The sequence below is a fragment of the Cibotium barometz genome, chromosome 50 (genome assembly GCF_041138505.1).
Source record: "Cibotium barometz isolate CiBa-2024 chromosome 50, ASM4113850v1, whole genome shotgun sequence".
Lineage (NCBI taxonomy): Eukaryota > Viridiplantae > Streptophyta > Polypodiopsida > Cyatheales > Cibotiaceae > Cibotium > Cibotium barometz.
In genome coordinates this window covers 5,649,235-5,664,684 of record NC_141095.1, presented here as the reverse complement: position 1 = coordinate 5,664,684, position 15,450 = coordinate 5,649,235, and the positions used below count along the sequence as shown (strand labels likewise).

At 38.3% G+C, this 15,450-nt stretch overlaps 1 protein-coding gene across 2 annotated transcripts; it reads right to left on the bottom strand.

Annotated features, from left to right (window-relative positions):
* Nucleotides 1–3,478: 3,478 nt before the first annotated feature.
* On the bottom strand, nt 3,479–6,882 carry LOC147609758 (protein NRT1/ PTR FAMILY 3.1-like). 2 transcript variants are annotated; one of them, XM_086786969.1, is made up of 5 exons: nt 6,740–6,882; nt 6,352–6,653; nt 5,828–6,045; nt 5,004–5,581; nt 3,479–4,891 (listed from the first exon to the last, which is right to left on the bottom strand). In XM_086786969.1, the coding sequence occupies exons 2-5, from the start codon at nt 6,572–6,574 to the stop codon at nt 3,907–3,909; spliced, it is 2,004 nt and encodes a 667-aa protein (XP_086643095.1). In that variant the 5' UTR covers nt 6,575–6,653; nt 6,740–6,882; the 3' UTR covers nt 3,479–3,906. The 2 variants fall into 2 exon arrangements, with proteins under 2 accessions (XP_086643095.1, XP_086643097.1); XM_086786971.1 differs by having other exon boundaries at nt 6,352–6,587; nt 6,740–6,881.
* Nucleotides 6,883–15,450: the final 8,568 nt, after the last annotated feature.

Here is a 15,450-nt window from a genome sequence, read left to right as displayed (position 1 = left end):
TCAATGGACTTGAAGAAGCAACCTCTTAATCGTGAGCATAATGGGATGCTCACGCGATGACCATGTTGATAGCCGTGTAAACCTTGAAGAGGAGGTTCATTTATGCCAAGAAGAGGAAAGTTATGAGCTCTATGGTGACCTATGGTGGTTGATGCAAGAAGTTGGGGCAAGATGAGATATACCTTGAGGAGGTTTGTTTATGCCAAGAAGGGGAAAGTTGTGAGATTTATGGTGAGCTATGGTTGATGCAAGAAGTTGAGGCAAGATGAGATACACCCAAGAGGAGCCTAGACGAGTGTCAAGCATTGTTGTTGAAGCAAGAGAAGCAGCCTCATTGGAGAGACGAAGGCAAAGTCTAGAAACATAGGAAGGAAAGCTTGTAGTCAGACAAGCTACACACAATTGCAATAAGAAGGAGAAGGAGAAGCACAAGCCACAACACTAGAGCAGAAGACCTTGAGCAAAATAGAGAGTCTTGATGGGTAGCATCAATCTCATCAAAAAAGAAACTTCAAGAATCAAGTAGTAAGTAGGTGCAGGGAGGAGAAAAAACACAGTAAACACTGTTGTACGGGAAAAATTTCATTTTATTGAACTCTACTTTGAGGTAAGATTTTTTTTAATTCCTTCATACTTGTAAATTTATTGATGCACTCTCTAAACACTCAAATATAAACACACATTTTTTTCTTCCATTTTAATATATGCATTACACATTTCTTAATATAACTTCTGTTACTCTCCATCTTTTCCTTATTTAGTCTCTCAAGACTTTCTTGATTAATTTAGATTTTTTATTATCATATGATTTTCCTTCTTCATCACAAAAATGGTGTAGCATAGTGGAAGGGTGTAGTGTTGGTGCAAAGCTACATGGCGGTTAAATTCTTACCTTTGTACACAACTTTTGTAAAGAAAAGTTGCATGGCGGTTCAATCTTGCCTTAGGGAAGTTGTTATTGTAGTAGAGCCATAGGAAAGTTGTTGTTGATTGCTTTGCTAAAAGTTTACAAAGCATCCATATCAAGCTACCTATGTGAACAGCTTGCCTATATAAATAGCTCACTGCATCCATATCAAGCTACCTATGCAGACAACCATTGTGTGTTTGCTAGAATCTTCACCTGTGAGTTGCCATGTTTTCACAAAACTTCCATGTTTTACTATTGTGCTTATAGTCTCCTTTGTGTGGATATTAAGGACGAGAAAATATAATTTATTTTTCTGTGTGTGATGTGCTCTCTATTGCGCAAGCTCTTTGCTATCATAAGCCATGCCTACTAACACTGTTGCGGGCAACTTAGGTGATATCTAAAAAGATTCCCTCTAAAAAATGCTTGAAAGCATGAAAATGGCTTTAAAATATGATATTTTTTTAATCAAATCAAGAATTGCATCTCTACGTTTATAAACTATGTGGTTTTTGCTCTTTTTACAAAAACAATCTTCTTAAATTTAAAAGTTTCTAATTTTGAAATAAAATAATGTTAAAACCTCAATATGTGCACAAGCACTTCATAAAACTTGTAAAAATATTAAAACTTGCAAATTTTAAAAAACTCATAAAAAGAAGATTTTAAATTTTAAGTGTTTTTGTGAACGAATCTTGACACTCTGAATACACACTATAGATGCATCGACTTTGTGTGTAGAGTGGATGCATTGTATCCACATTAATGTACCATAAGGACTCACCCTTGATCCACATGTGCTGCATAAGGAAACTCAAATCACACATACAATGTGGGATGAGCTCTAGACCAAGCATGCTACCAACTAAACTATCGATTTCTCACAAACCAAATTCAAATATCAGAGCTTAAGCGCAAGCAGCAACACTTGGCTCTCTCCCAACATCAATTCCGCATGCTCTACGTAAGAGCTGCCTGCTGCCAACGGTGCCAAGTGGAAGATTATAGGGCTTAAAGCCGAGTGGAATTTTATAAGGTTTGAAGCCTTATATAAGCTTTATGTAAGGCTTATTAAAATCCAAAATACAGTGGAGGTTTTGAGGAAACGAATCAGAGATGAAGTTGAGAACGAAGAGGAGGCAAAGCCTATTTTGGGTAAATGGCAAGCTCAACACAACGCTTATATACCAGACTTTCAGCACATTGCATCGACTTTGTGTGTGTGTAAAGATGACATAAGCATTTAAAGTATCTTGCTTTGAAAAAGTTGTGTACAAGACTCTATAGAGCCATGAGCAGAATTGTACTTCAACATGCCTTCTTCTTAGCATTCTAAATGATGTAGCCTCCACATGATAATGAGTGTGCCATTTTTTCCTCCCTCTCAAAACACTAAAAAAACACAATGAAAATACCAACCACAATAGCCTAAGCTTAGCTAAACCTTGCTCTGATACCACATTGTTAAGAATTTGAGAAATCGTGCTAAGCCTAGTCTAATCACACGGTTAGAATATACTTAAGGAGGCTCAAAATAATAATAAAAAATCCATAATGATAATTAGCACACTGATGGAGGAGAATAGACACACTCAACATGTGTCATGCCATGTGGCAATCCCTTTTCCACATTCTTTCATATGGCTCTCACCACTCACACAGTATCTCACGTGGCCTTTCTTATCTTTCCACAACACACAAGATAATATCTTGCACCTCTAAGGTGCCTTCACACACTCAACCAAACAACCTGGGCTTACATATTTCAACAATGCTTGGGATACATCGTTCTCTATTCTTCTTGCTTCTTTATGTCTTGCAAAAAAAATGGACCAGCTTCTCTTACAAGGATTATGCAATTTCCATCAGCCTCTCTTGTATTTCTTTTGTTGTTGGAACTTGTAGGGTACTTAGTTGAAGTGACATGCTACTCAAGTCTACTGGGCAGTCTCTCTTCTATTTCTTTTGTTAGAACTTATAGGTACGTACAAAAATGGATCAGCTTCTTCTACAAAAATAGACCAACTTCTCTTACAAGGATTATGTCAATTTCCATTAGCCTCTATTCTATTTCTTTTGTTAGAATCTATGGGGTACTTGGTTGAAGAGACATGCTCAAGCCTATTGGGGGGACTCTCTCACTAACCATTAGTAGATAGGGGTGAGATGCATCCTAGAGAAGTACACCTAAAGATCTTGGAATTCCAAAGAAATGTGGAAGAATGGAATTGACAAGCCCAAAGAAAGAAGTAAAAGAGTTTCAATGGCTTGCCCATTTACCCTCAAAGTCTTCTTATCTTTATTCCAATCATGCAATACTTGGGTTGGTCTTAGCCATGGAGTCTTTCAAGTAGTACTGGGGCTTTCAATGTGGCTTCAATCCACTCTTGTCCACGAATTATTGGGTATTGGATTGCATTGGGATCATCCACAAAAGGCATTACACTTTAACAAATTATAACCAATGTGTATTATTCTCTCAAAAATTTGAGGACAGAGTACTCTCACTTCAAAATTTAACACAATGTGAAATTTACAATTAGAAGTCAGTGTAGGTGTTCCTAAGGCTTCCAATGCTTCCAAGGACATAATTTTATATTACACATAATTTTATATTACGGATGCAAATGGATGGTGAGAGCTTGGCTTAAATGCATACCTTCCTTGATGATAAATCCTAGCCATATTTGTGGTGGTCAATTACTGTTTGAGAGAGGGTAAGTGGACACTTACCATTCACACCATAGTATTGAGGCCTTTAAGTTGGCTCAAATGTGACTCTTCTTTGTGGAGAAGCATTGACACATTACCTGTGTGGGAAAGCCAAGTTTTCAACAACATACAACACATGCAATGGTTTTAGTGCTTACACATAGGTCACGTGTGATTAGCAACGTAATCAAGGACATAATGAACTGTGTCTTCTTGGGTCCATTCTCATTGATCCTTGTACAGCCCCCCACACTAGCCCAGAATGTGCTACATTAAATTGCCACTCACAACAGGAGTTCATGAGAACTTGCTTGCTCTTCTTGATGTTCCATTTCTCTCTTAGCAGTTTCTTCTTTGCTTGGAACATACTGAACTTGTACTAATAGCTCTTGATCCCCCTCCATGCTAATTTGGCTCCCATAATTAGGAGAAGGATTAACTACTGCATTCTTGTAAGAATACCAGCTTGATACAACCAGAAAGTAGATTAAATTCGCCCCAATCATGCCAGCTACGATGTAGTAGAATTTATCCAAGTGGGCTTTGTTGAGATTATCATCCAGGAAGCCTACTCTCCCATCTCTAGCACTCAGCTTCTGCACTGCAGTGAGCAGTATTACACTTATGTACACTCCCACACCACTGATACAAGAGTTGATGGAGCTTGCAGTGCTCCTCATGCCCTCTGGCACTTGGTCATAGAAAAACTCTGTTTGCCCCACGCCATTGAAGGCCTCTCCTACCCCCATTAAACTTAATTGGGGTACTAGCCAGAACACTGACATAGGCACAACGTCCTTAGGCTTGTCAAGAAGCCCACTCCTCCTTGCCACTCTCCTTCTCTGGCTTTCCACTATCCCAGATAGCACCATTCCAACAATGCTCATCCCATTGCCAATCCCTATCCTTTGCAGAAATGTTATCCCCCTCGCCGTCCCCGTCACTCGCCTCGCATATGGCAGGACCACTTTATCATACAATGGGAGGCATATCATTATGGCAAGCATTCCAAACACTGTCATGGAAGCTGCCGGTATTTTGAAAGAGCCAAACATGTGCCTGTCCATGGTCCTGGCCTGCAAGAGGAGAAAGTTGTTTTGCAGGGAGACAGCCAGGACATGCAGCATGACAGCTACCATGATGGGCAGTGTTCTGATGACCAGTTTTAGCTGTTCCACCTGGTGCACAGAGCAAAGTCTCCAGGGTCTCAACACCTTGCCATCTGCTCCAAGATCTCCATCACTAATTATAGCAGCTTTGTCCAATAACCTGGTGCAAAAGCAAGCCAGAATACTCATGTCTCAAATGAATACTCATCGCTAATTCACAACAGTCAACTATACATGAAAGCAGGGGGGCTTAGGATGATAGAGAACTTAACCGGAACTGATCACTATGGACATACTTCTCGCCGATATGCTTTTGTGATGCATTTATCTCAAGATCAAGAAGAGTAGTTGGGTCTTGTGGCAGTGGGAGCTTTCTCTTGTGGAATGCAGCAAAGCACACTTTGGCAAGTTCCTTGAGTGGGCTGCCTGCTGGAACCTCATACCTGTACAAAGGGCTTCCCAGAACATAGACAGAAATGGAGATGGCCATGATAATGGTGGGTATGGCAAAACCCATGGCCCAGCCCACACTCTGCTGGACATATGCAACAATCGTTGCTGAGAGGACCACCGACAGGTAAATGCCAAAGAAGTACCAGTTGGAGTAGCTCTGGAAGGACTTCTTCCCTTCCAAGGTGTCTTGCATGAATTGGTCTGCACCAAAAGGGTATGAACAGGGCTTTATGCCACCCGTCGCGATGGCGATGAGCGTGAAGGCGAGGTAAAGGAAGAACAGCTGGACTGTGCTGGCATGTGGGCACTGCGAGAAGGTTTGATCTGTGTTAGTGGACGTACATGGGGTAGGTTTCAGGGAGGAGATGGCTGCTGTAAGAAGCAGAAAACACATCCCCTGCATGGCAAAAGAGGAAATCCATCAGTGGAGCACAGCTAGTGAATGATTAACTCCCTGTTATCTCTAGCTAAACCTTGATGTCCAACCAAAATATTTATGCTTGTAGCTGCTTGGCATAGAGGTGAATCATTGTGATATAACAACTTCTAGTTGCTTGGCATACTAGTGGGAAGCCTTCATCTTAATTATCCTAACCAACATAATGTAACAACCTTTCATCATATAATAGTAGTTTTCAATTACCAGCAGATTGATGAAGGAAGATATTATCAAAGTCCAGTAACGGCCGATGTACGAGTCTGCGAGGTAGCCCCCAATGATGGGGGAGATGTAGCCAGTACCAGTGTTAATGTTGAGGATGTTGGCAGCTGCCAGCAGCTCGAAATGGAACTCCTGGGTGAGGTAGAGGATCATGCCTAGCAGCAGACCTATGGTGGCCAGCTTGTCACATACCTCAGTCCCTGCATTTACCAATCACCTCACAAAACTGCGTGCGGTTTCGATGATTAAGGGGACAATATAAAACATTTTCATTCATTAATGGGCAGTTTTTCTTGCAGGCCCAAGCATGCAAAATGGTTCCCTGCATCCAATCACATGATGTTCCCAAAAAAAATGCAGTGCAACTTGAAGAATTATGGGAATTGATATATTATAGAGCTTCTTATGATTAGTGGTAACTGGTTATATAGCTTAGGCTTGCTGCAAAAAGCTAGCTTGATTAGTTACTGTAACATATCCAAAATAAAACTATTAATCAAGTACACCTAGTATGAAGGGCATGGTTTTCCATCCTCCTGGCTCAATGGCTTCTTTCTTCTCTCTGAGCCTGCAGATTGCTTCTCGGAATCGCGTTGTCGGCATCGATCTGGCGGATGTGGGTAGCTTCTTGCAGCATCTCACTGTGCTGTTAGTTTCTTCTTCTTGCTGCTTGTTAGCTGAGATGACGATATCCATGTTGCATTTGGGATTGTTGTCATTTGAATCCATTTTCAAGGGAGCCCTGGTCAATTGCTCATCTTCATCAGAAACTCAAGAGAATGATAAGGTTGGCAAACTGTAATGAGCCCTGGATACAATAAAGCAAAACCATCTGACAATGAGGCGCACTGTATATTAGTACAAGGTGAGCTTGGGAATGGCACAAAAGCTTACCGCAGCTCTCTGGCTACGCCTCAGATGAGCTAAATTGGCTCACATGAAATAAAACGGCAGAAAAGCTGCAGACGACTGGTGCTTGTACTCCACCATCTTCACAGCCTTTAAAAATGCCATAAAACGAGCATCTTTCCCGAATATGCCAGTATGATTGCCTTCCGTTTTCAGTGTTAAAGTTAAGCTTCTTATTGATGTATCTCTTTCATTTTCTAATATAATTCCAGTCTTTTTCTTTTAATCATTCTCAAAATTTCCTAGTTTCTGTGTTTAATAGTGAAGTTAAGCTTCTTCGGATAAAAAAGCTTCTTCGGATAAAAAAGCTTGATGTATCTCTTTCGTTTTCTAATATAATTTCACCCTTTTAAAAAATGATTCCTCAACTTAATTAAGTGAAAAGAATATTTTTTAAAAGAAAAAACCTTGCAAGTTGTAATAGCAAGCGACATTAGTTTTGTAAGTCCCACCGTTGGTCGTATATGCCCTCGTGTTGCATTCTACCGACGTTAATACCTCTCTCTCTCTCTCTCTCTCTCTCTCTCTCTCTCTCCTTTTCGTTTGTTTGAACTTTTAAGAGAGAGATCGGCCTCCCACCTAGTACAATGGACCTTTAAAGCGAACGTTAGTGACCCGAGTGAATCCTTCCCACCATGGGTTGAAGCGACAAGCATCTTTTTCCTTTTTCTTTAGTTGATTGGAATTGAACACCACAACAAACACACACTACCTCCTCATACTTTCATCCAATTACTACTATTTTTTGAAAACATGAAGGCTTGACTTTTCCTTCTCCTCCCAAAATGAGACACATTTTCCAAAAGTTAAGCAAGCTCTAGGATAAAGGGAACCCATCTTTTCTGAAACCCTAGTTGCCCATCCCCCTCATAAGAAGGGGACTATTCTTGAGCTGTCACGTGGACTCGACCACGTGGACTATTTTGGAGCTGTCACGTGGACTCGACCACGTGACAGTTCCATAATAGAGAATATTTCAGTCCCACACACAATTATAATAAAGGTTTCATTGAGGTTTCAATCCCACACATTGGGAGAAATGGAAGGGAATGAAACTTAAGCATAAACCATGTTCACACTTGTCACCTATTTCCTTAATCAAAAACCTATGATTGGTTGGTGTTATAACTAAAACTATTATATTTTCATCGGTTTTCCTCAAGACAAGGTCAAAGTTTGTTGGTAATAAATACATTAAAGGCCATTTTTTTTCGAGCATTGTTGTCGACGACTTGGCAACCAATTTGATTTTGGGCAGTGTCTTTTTTAGTTACCCACTTTGAACACCAGTTTTGATTTACACGTGTAGACTTACCCAAGTGTGAGATAGATTATAGGCCTACAAGCACTTATTCTTTGTCATGGTGGACTATGTGACCATCATCAAATTTCCAAAAGGGTTATGAGACCTCATTCACACTTTCTAAAGGGCTAGGTCTAAGTTAGAAAAGTAACATGAAAATCTTGGAACTGAGAAGAAGGCTCATTTTGAAACTTTGATGCTTGCATGAACAAAGCAGAACTTTATGATTTAACTTTTAACTTTACCTCAAGTGAACTTTGCTTGCTCATGGGAATAACACCTCTTCTTCAAAATAGCTTGCTTTATTGGACGTTCAAGCTAATCTACTAAAAAATAGATGCAAACCTAAAACCATATAAATGTGTTCATATTTTGTAAAATCAAATCCATAAGGAATCTTTCATATGTCCCAATAAACATATATACATCATCAATAAATATGAATGACGCCCAAAATGAAATAATGATACACATTGTCACAAAATCAAGTAATATTTGCTGACACTCAAAATTGATTATCTCAAAATCTTTTTGACCATTGGGTTATCTGAAAAATCGTGTGCAGAAATTTGGCGACAAGTAGACAGTCGTTTTAAGTATGTATACCATGGGAAGAGAGTGTTACCTTTTCCAAGACCTTCCATGCTTCAACATGCACGAAAGGCTCTGAATGTAAAGTTGATGGAGCATATTGGTGAGCCAATACATCTAGTACATACACATGTCTACAAGGCCCCTTTAAAGAAAGTCGTACAAGAGAATTCAACCTCAAGAGGTGTCCAAGGGTCAAATGCTAAGCAAACTCGATGTAATAATGCAAGAGGAGCTAGAAACAGGAATGCAAATGCAACGTGTGCTAGAAATCAAAATGTAAATGCTCATGTGGATGAAATTTACGTGTGTGCGTCTATGTGGTTTTACTAATTTTAAAAGTTAGTGAAGTAAGTGTGTGTGCGTGTGTGTGTGTGTGTGTGTGTGTGTGTGTGTGAGAGAGAGAGAGAGAGAGAGAGAGTGTGTGTATTTTGTATAAATAAAAAATTAAATTTTTTAAAATTTTGAAACGGCATGTGTGTGTGTGTGTGTGTGTGTGTGAGAGAGAGAGAGAGAGAGAGAGAGAGAGAGAGAGAGAAAGAGAGAGAGAGAGTGTGTGTGTGTGTACCTTGAATAGTTTGAGTGTGTGAGAGAGAGAGAGCGTGTGTGTGTGTACCTTGAATAGTTTGAGTGTGTGCGTGTTTTTTTATGTGTGTGTGTGTGTGTGTGTGTGTGAGAGAGAGAGAGAGAGAGAGAGAGAGAGAGTATTCTACACTTCATAAGAGCGCATGCATGTACTCACGCACAAACACACACCTAAACATGACGTGCAGATGTGTACATACCCACATACACACACATGTGTATATATATGCAGACACATACATGCATATGTGTACACACCCACATACACACACACCCACACGTTTAATATTTTAAAGGTATGATTAATTGCAAGTTTGTTTTCTTTTTTTTTCCCCCTCTCATTCGTTTGTAGAAGACATGTCCTTAAATTTATTGTTCAAAAGTTAGGTTTGGGTTTATGATTTTGCTATTTGTATCTACAATTTTCTCTTTTTCATTCTATCTTTCCGAATTTATATGTAAAGATATTGGCAAAAACTCCTCCATTGTAGTATAGTATATTTTTTTCCTTTTGTGTATGTGTGTGTGTGTATATGTGTGTGTGTGTGTGTGTGTGTGTGTGTGTGTGTGTATATATCATTATCTTATATATATTTATGCATTTTATAAAATAAAAAAATGATTTTTTAAAATTTGGAAACGGCATGTGTGTGTGTGTGATAGAGTAGAGTAGAGTAGAGTAGAGTAGAGTAGTTTATTATCGTCCACAGAAGGCCAAATTATGACCCATGGGACCTTTCCAGATATACAAAGAGTCTCCTCTCCCATGGTAGGAAAGGGTAGCTATGGTGAAAGAACGATCTATGCAACATGGTTCTCCCGAAAGCGTAACATGCGGGTGATAAGAGCCCCTAACTTCGATATAGGAGTAGTGGTCAGAAACTGGTGAAGTGGCCCCTGTAAAGGGATATCAAAGTCAGCCCGTATGTGTGCACATAAACACACACATATATACTCACACCCACACGTTACATGCACATGTGTACATACGCATGAGAGTAGGCAAGCTGGGGTAAGCACATGTATGTGATAATGTTTGTCAAGTAGGTCCATTGTCTTCTTCTCTGAATCTTGCATTATATTTATCTTTTTATATATATATGTATTTATATACATTTGCATGTATCTATATATATAGTTGTACATATACATATATGTGTATATATATGTATATATACATTCACATATCTGTGTTATATTTATGTATTTATATTTATCTTTTATATTTGTGTGTTTGTGTAGTAATATATATAGAGTTATCTTATGTGTGTGTATAATATATGTATGTGTATGTGTTGATATATATTTATGTTTATATATATATGTATGGTTGCTGTTGTTGTTGTTGTTGTTGTTGTTGTTGTTGTTGTTGTTGTTGTTGTTGTTGTGTGTGTGTGAGTAAAACACACATGTACATACACAAAGGTTAAGCACCCAAATGTATAGGTCCAAACATCCATATACACACACAATGTATTCGCATTAGTATATTTGACACACCTCGACATATATAGTATTCATGCTTCTACTTACTTATATAATTGTATGTATGATTGACAGATGGAAGAGGTGATTAGCATTTTTTTTAAGCACATGAGAAGCACTCTTTCCTTTGAGGAAAGGTTAAATTTGGTTGCCGATTTGAGCGTCGTTATTTCCATGTTCCACGGCCGGTTTATGTTGTTAATTGGAGCAATGTCTTCCAAATTACTATACGATTAGATTCAGATAAAGTAGATAAAAATATTGCACTCATGATTATTCAAGAAAACTTGGGCTTGATTGATCGCTATGAAATAGACTATAATGTCCATGGTGATAGAGATTAAGCACGACAAGTATTCGATGAGGTCATCAAATGTGTCGCAAAGCTTCTTCGAAAATAAACATGGTTGTGTTATTATTTAGTAACCATTGGTGGTAGATTGTATAAGTACTTTTTATTGTTTCTTATTATATCTAAGTATTACAAAAAATATAAGTACTTTTTATTGTTTCTTATTATATCTAAGTATTATATCTAAGTATTACAAAAATATTATTATCTCTATGATTGTTATTAATATATAGCTTGATTATGTTTCATGCAGAGAAATGTCATTAAATATCTTGAAGTTGACCTATGACAATAACAAATTGTTGGATACAATCTTCTTTGAGGAGATGCCACAATTGGGCTTTTTTGGATATCATTGTAGTCCAAAATGGGAAGTTCTTGGCTTTGATGGGTTGGATGATATTAATCCTCGATACATTTATATAGTCTTAGATCCTCACAAGCTAGATAACAATCTTAAGCTTCTTTTAATCAAAGAGGCATTGGGATTATTAGATGGCTTTTACATTGTGGGTAGTAGATGTAGGAGCTCCAAGGAAAAGTGCTTCATTTTTAGGGAAATATTGAAATGCATTCCATTGAAAAAGTTGGTAAAGATAATGTAATAAGATTTAAGATTATTGATAAATGGGTGTTCTCTCTCTCTCTCTCTCTCTCTCTCTCTCTCTCTCTCTCTCTCTCTCTCTCTCTCTCTCTCTCTCTCTCTCTCTCTCTCTCTCTCTCTCTCTTGTCGGATAGATCAATTTGGTCTCTTGGGATAGTTTCCTACGACGTTAAAAAGTTCTCTTCTCTTCTCTTCTTCTCTCTCTCTCTCTCTCTTGTCTTCTGTATGTTTGATTGTTTGTCTGTCTCTGTCTCTCTCTAAACCAATGCTTATTATCCGTTTTACTTTTATTTGGTGTGAAATATAGCTAGGAAGGAGAGGGTGAAAAAAATAGAGAGATCATAAATTTGTTATTTTATGTATCTTTGTATGTGTATGTGTAGAAGCAAGCACAAGGGCGATTGAATCAAAGTTGGTGCTTTCGAGTATAATTTTGTCTTCAACTTGAGGTTAGTTCTTTTGATGCTATCACTATCTCTCTCAGTTTTTGTGTTGAAAAGAGATTCATAGAGAGAGAGAGAGAGAGAGAGAGAGAAAGAGAGAGAGAGAGAGAGAGAGAGAGAGAGAGAGAGAGTGGCGGAGAGAGGATTGTGTACATTAAGATAATTAAAAAAGAAAAAAAAAGCCTTTCATAGAGAAATATATGTATCACACTATTGCGGATACATGCAACTGCACTGAGAAAATTTCAGTTTTTTGCAAGGAGTACTTAGATGCCCTTTGGTATGAGATTCGTGGAAGTGGCAGCCAAAGGGGAGATACGTTGAGAGATGAGTTGACTTATCATCTCCATCGCGTCCATGACAGTAGTGGTTGCATGGAGGCAAACCAACTAGGCATGATTTCTTTCATGGAGAACATGCAATCTAAAATTGGGGAATGTCTACGTGGATGTAATGGGCAATGTAAAGAACACGTAGACTCTCTAAAGTGCGTGCATTAGGCATGGAGGTATTGAGTCTAAAGATATCTATTAATCGACTCAATGCAATTATGAAAAAGATATGTCATGTTTTAGAAACTAGGGTAGTTGCTTAGAGATTTTGGGAGAGGGATGATGTTTTTTTATAAAAGGTCAAATTGTGTTCCAACTTTAAGAAATTTTGGCTCTTCATTTTGGCGATATATATGAAATTTCTATTTTTTTCAAATTTAATACTTCTCTCTTCTATCTCTCAACATGTTTCAACTCTGCCTTCCTTTCTCTCTCTCTCTCTCTATATATATATATATATGTGTGTGTGTGTGTGTGTGTGTGTATCTATGTCATTGTCTCTCTCTTTGTCTAGGTCTCTTTATTGCCATTGGAAAATCCACCTCTTGCATTGGTCGAGTTGTTGTTGCTTGGTAATGATAATGCAAGTAAGGAATACATAAAGAATATATGCTCTTATAATAATGCCTTGGCATTTTTCACTAGGTGCTCACTTGGATAGTCAGTTCACTAGGAGAGGAGGAGTATTCAATTTTCAAATCCATGGTACCACCTGTCATCGTGTTGGTTCTGTCATACCCGATGGAACCCGAGATGTGGCTCCTCGATTTGCTCAACTTTATGTGTATGATACAAAGAATGAATTAGAGAATAGACTTCATGGGATGCCCTCTTTAAATCACAACATTGTTAAAAGGTTGCAACAATGATGTATGTACATAATCCATATGCCCGTGCACTTCATTCAATGAGAGAAATGTTGCTATCAAGTCCACATGCAGATTTTTATGTGTATGATACAAAGAATGAATTAGAGAATAGACTTCATGGGATGCCCTCTTTAAATCACAACATTGTTAAAAGGTTGCAAACAATGATGTATGTACATAATCCATACGCCCGTGCACTTCATTCAATGAGAGAAATGTTGCTATCAAGTCCACATGCAGATTTGACAATGGTCATCAAGTCCACATGCAGATTTGACAATGGTCATCAACCTCACGAGAAATACTTGGTGCCTACTACAGGAAGTGAGGTAGCAGCTATCATGCCGGGTCAAGGAGATAATTTTCATGTGGGGCATAGAGACATTCAAATAATGTCACACACAGGTGCTATAAAAAAAATATCTAACTTGCATTGCTCATATATGCCTCTATTATATGTTCTTCTATTTCCTCAAGGAGAGTATGGTTGGCATGTTGGAATTCCACTCAATAGAGAAGGCTCAAATGAGGATACAAAGAGGATAACTCAATGACAATATTATGCTTTATAGACTACAGATTAGGGAAGATACAAATGCATGCCTTCTACGCGGTGGTCATCTTTTGCAATAGTACATTGTTGATGCATTTAGTAGCATGGAAGAATCTAGATTAGTATAGATACGCAATAACCAGAAAGCATTGCATGCAAGGTCTTGTAGATATGGTTAATTTAAGTGATGGAGTTAATAGAGTCTTTGCTAGCATTGTTGGACGCAGGGGGTGGTACTACCATCTACATATACTGGGGGGCCTAGATATATGTATCAATTGTACCAAGATTCAATGGCTATTGTTAGAAAGATGGGTAAACCTAACCTATTTATCACCTTTACTTGCAATCCTAAGTGGGATGAAATAACCAATGCTTTATTACCGGGTCACGTTGCCCAAGATCGACCTGACTTGACTGCACGGGTCTTTTATGAGAAGCATAAGGACATGATGCACTTATTGGTGAAAAAATCAATATTTGGAACGGTATTGGGATTTGTTTCTGTTATTGAATTTCAAAAAAGAGGCTTGCCACATGCACATATATTATTGATTTTGGAAAGTGGATGTAATCCGATCAAAATCCCTCACTGTGATATATTGGTGTGTGCTGAACTTCCTGACAAGGTGATGTTTCCAGAGTTCCACAACATAATTAGTCATTGCAATGTCCATGGACCATGTGGTGAACTAAATATGAGCTCTCCTTGCATGGTTAATGGGAGTTGCAAACATCGATATCCTCGAAATTTTTGCAAGAGTACTAGCGTTGCTGAAAATGGGTGTCCAACTTACCTGCGCGACGACAAGATGATGGTAGTTTCATGCAGGTAAAGGACTATAGGGCGGATAGTCGATGGGTTGTTCCATATAACCCTTTTCTCTCTTTGAGGTACAAAGCCCATATTAACATAGAAGTATGCTCTACCATTACAACTGTAAAATATTTGTATAAGTATGTATACAAAGGACATGATAGAGCTACTATAGAGTTGTAAGATAGAAATGGGGTTATTGATGAGTTTAGTCAATATCTGGATGCACGGTACGTTTTTGCTTCAGAGGCATGTTGGTGCATATATCAATATGATTTGCACGATGAAAAGCCCGATATACAAAGGTTACATGTTCATCTCCCAATGCACAATAATGTCATTTTCAATGACAAGGATGACTTGCGTGATGTGATTAGTTGTGATAGAAACCAAAGAACATCTCTCACGGAATGGTTCAAAGCCAATCAATTGTATGCAAATGCAAATAGCATACTATATGTTTATTTCCCTTGCAAGTGGGTGTGGAATTCAGCTCTTCACTCATGGACTAAAAGGAAAAGGGAAAATATGATTGGACGTATGTATAAATGTTAGTCTGAGTGCAAGTGAGCAATATTACTTTACAGATGCTATTCTCAGTGTGTAAAGGGTGCAAATCTTTTGAGGATTTGTGAACAGTGAATGGACATTTGTATCCATGTTTTAAAGCTACATGTGAAGCCATAGGGATGCTAGAGAGTGATAAGGAGTGGTGCATGTGTCTCTATGAAGCTACAATTCAGTATACAGGATTTCAGTTGC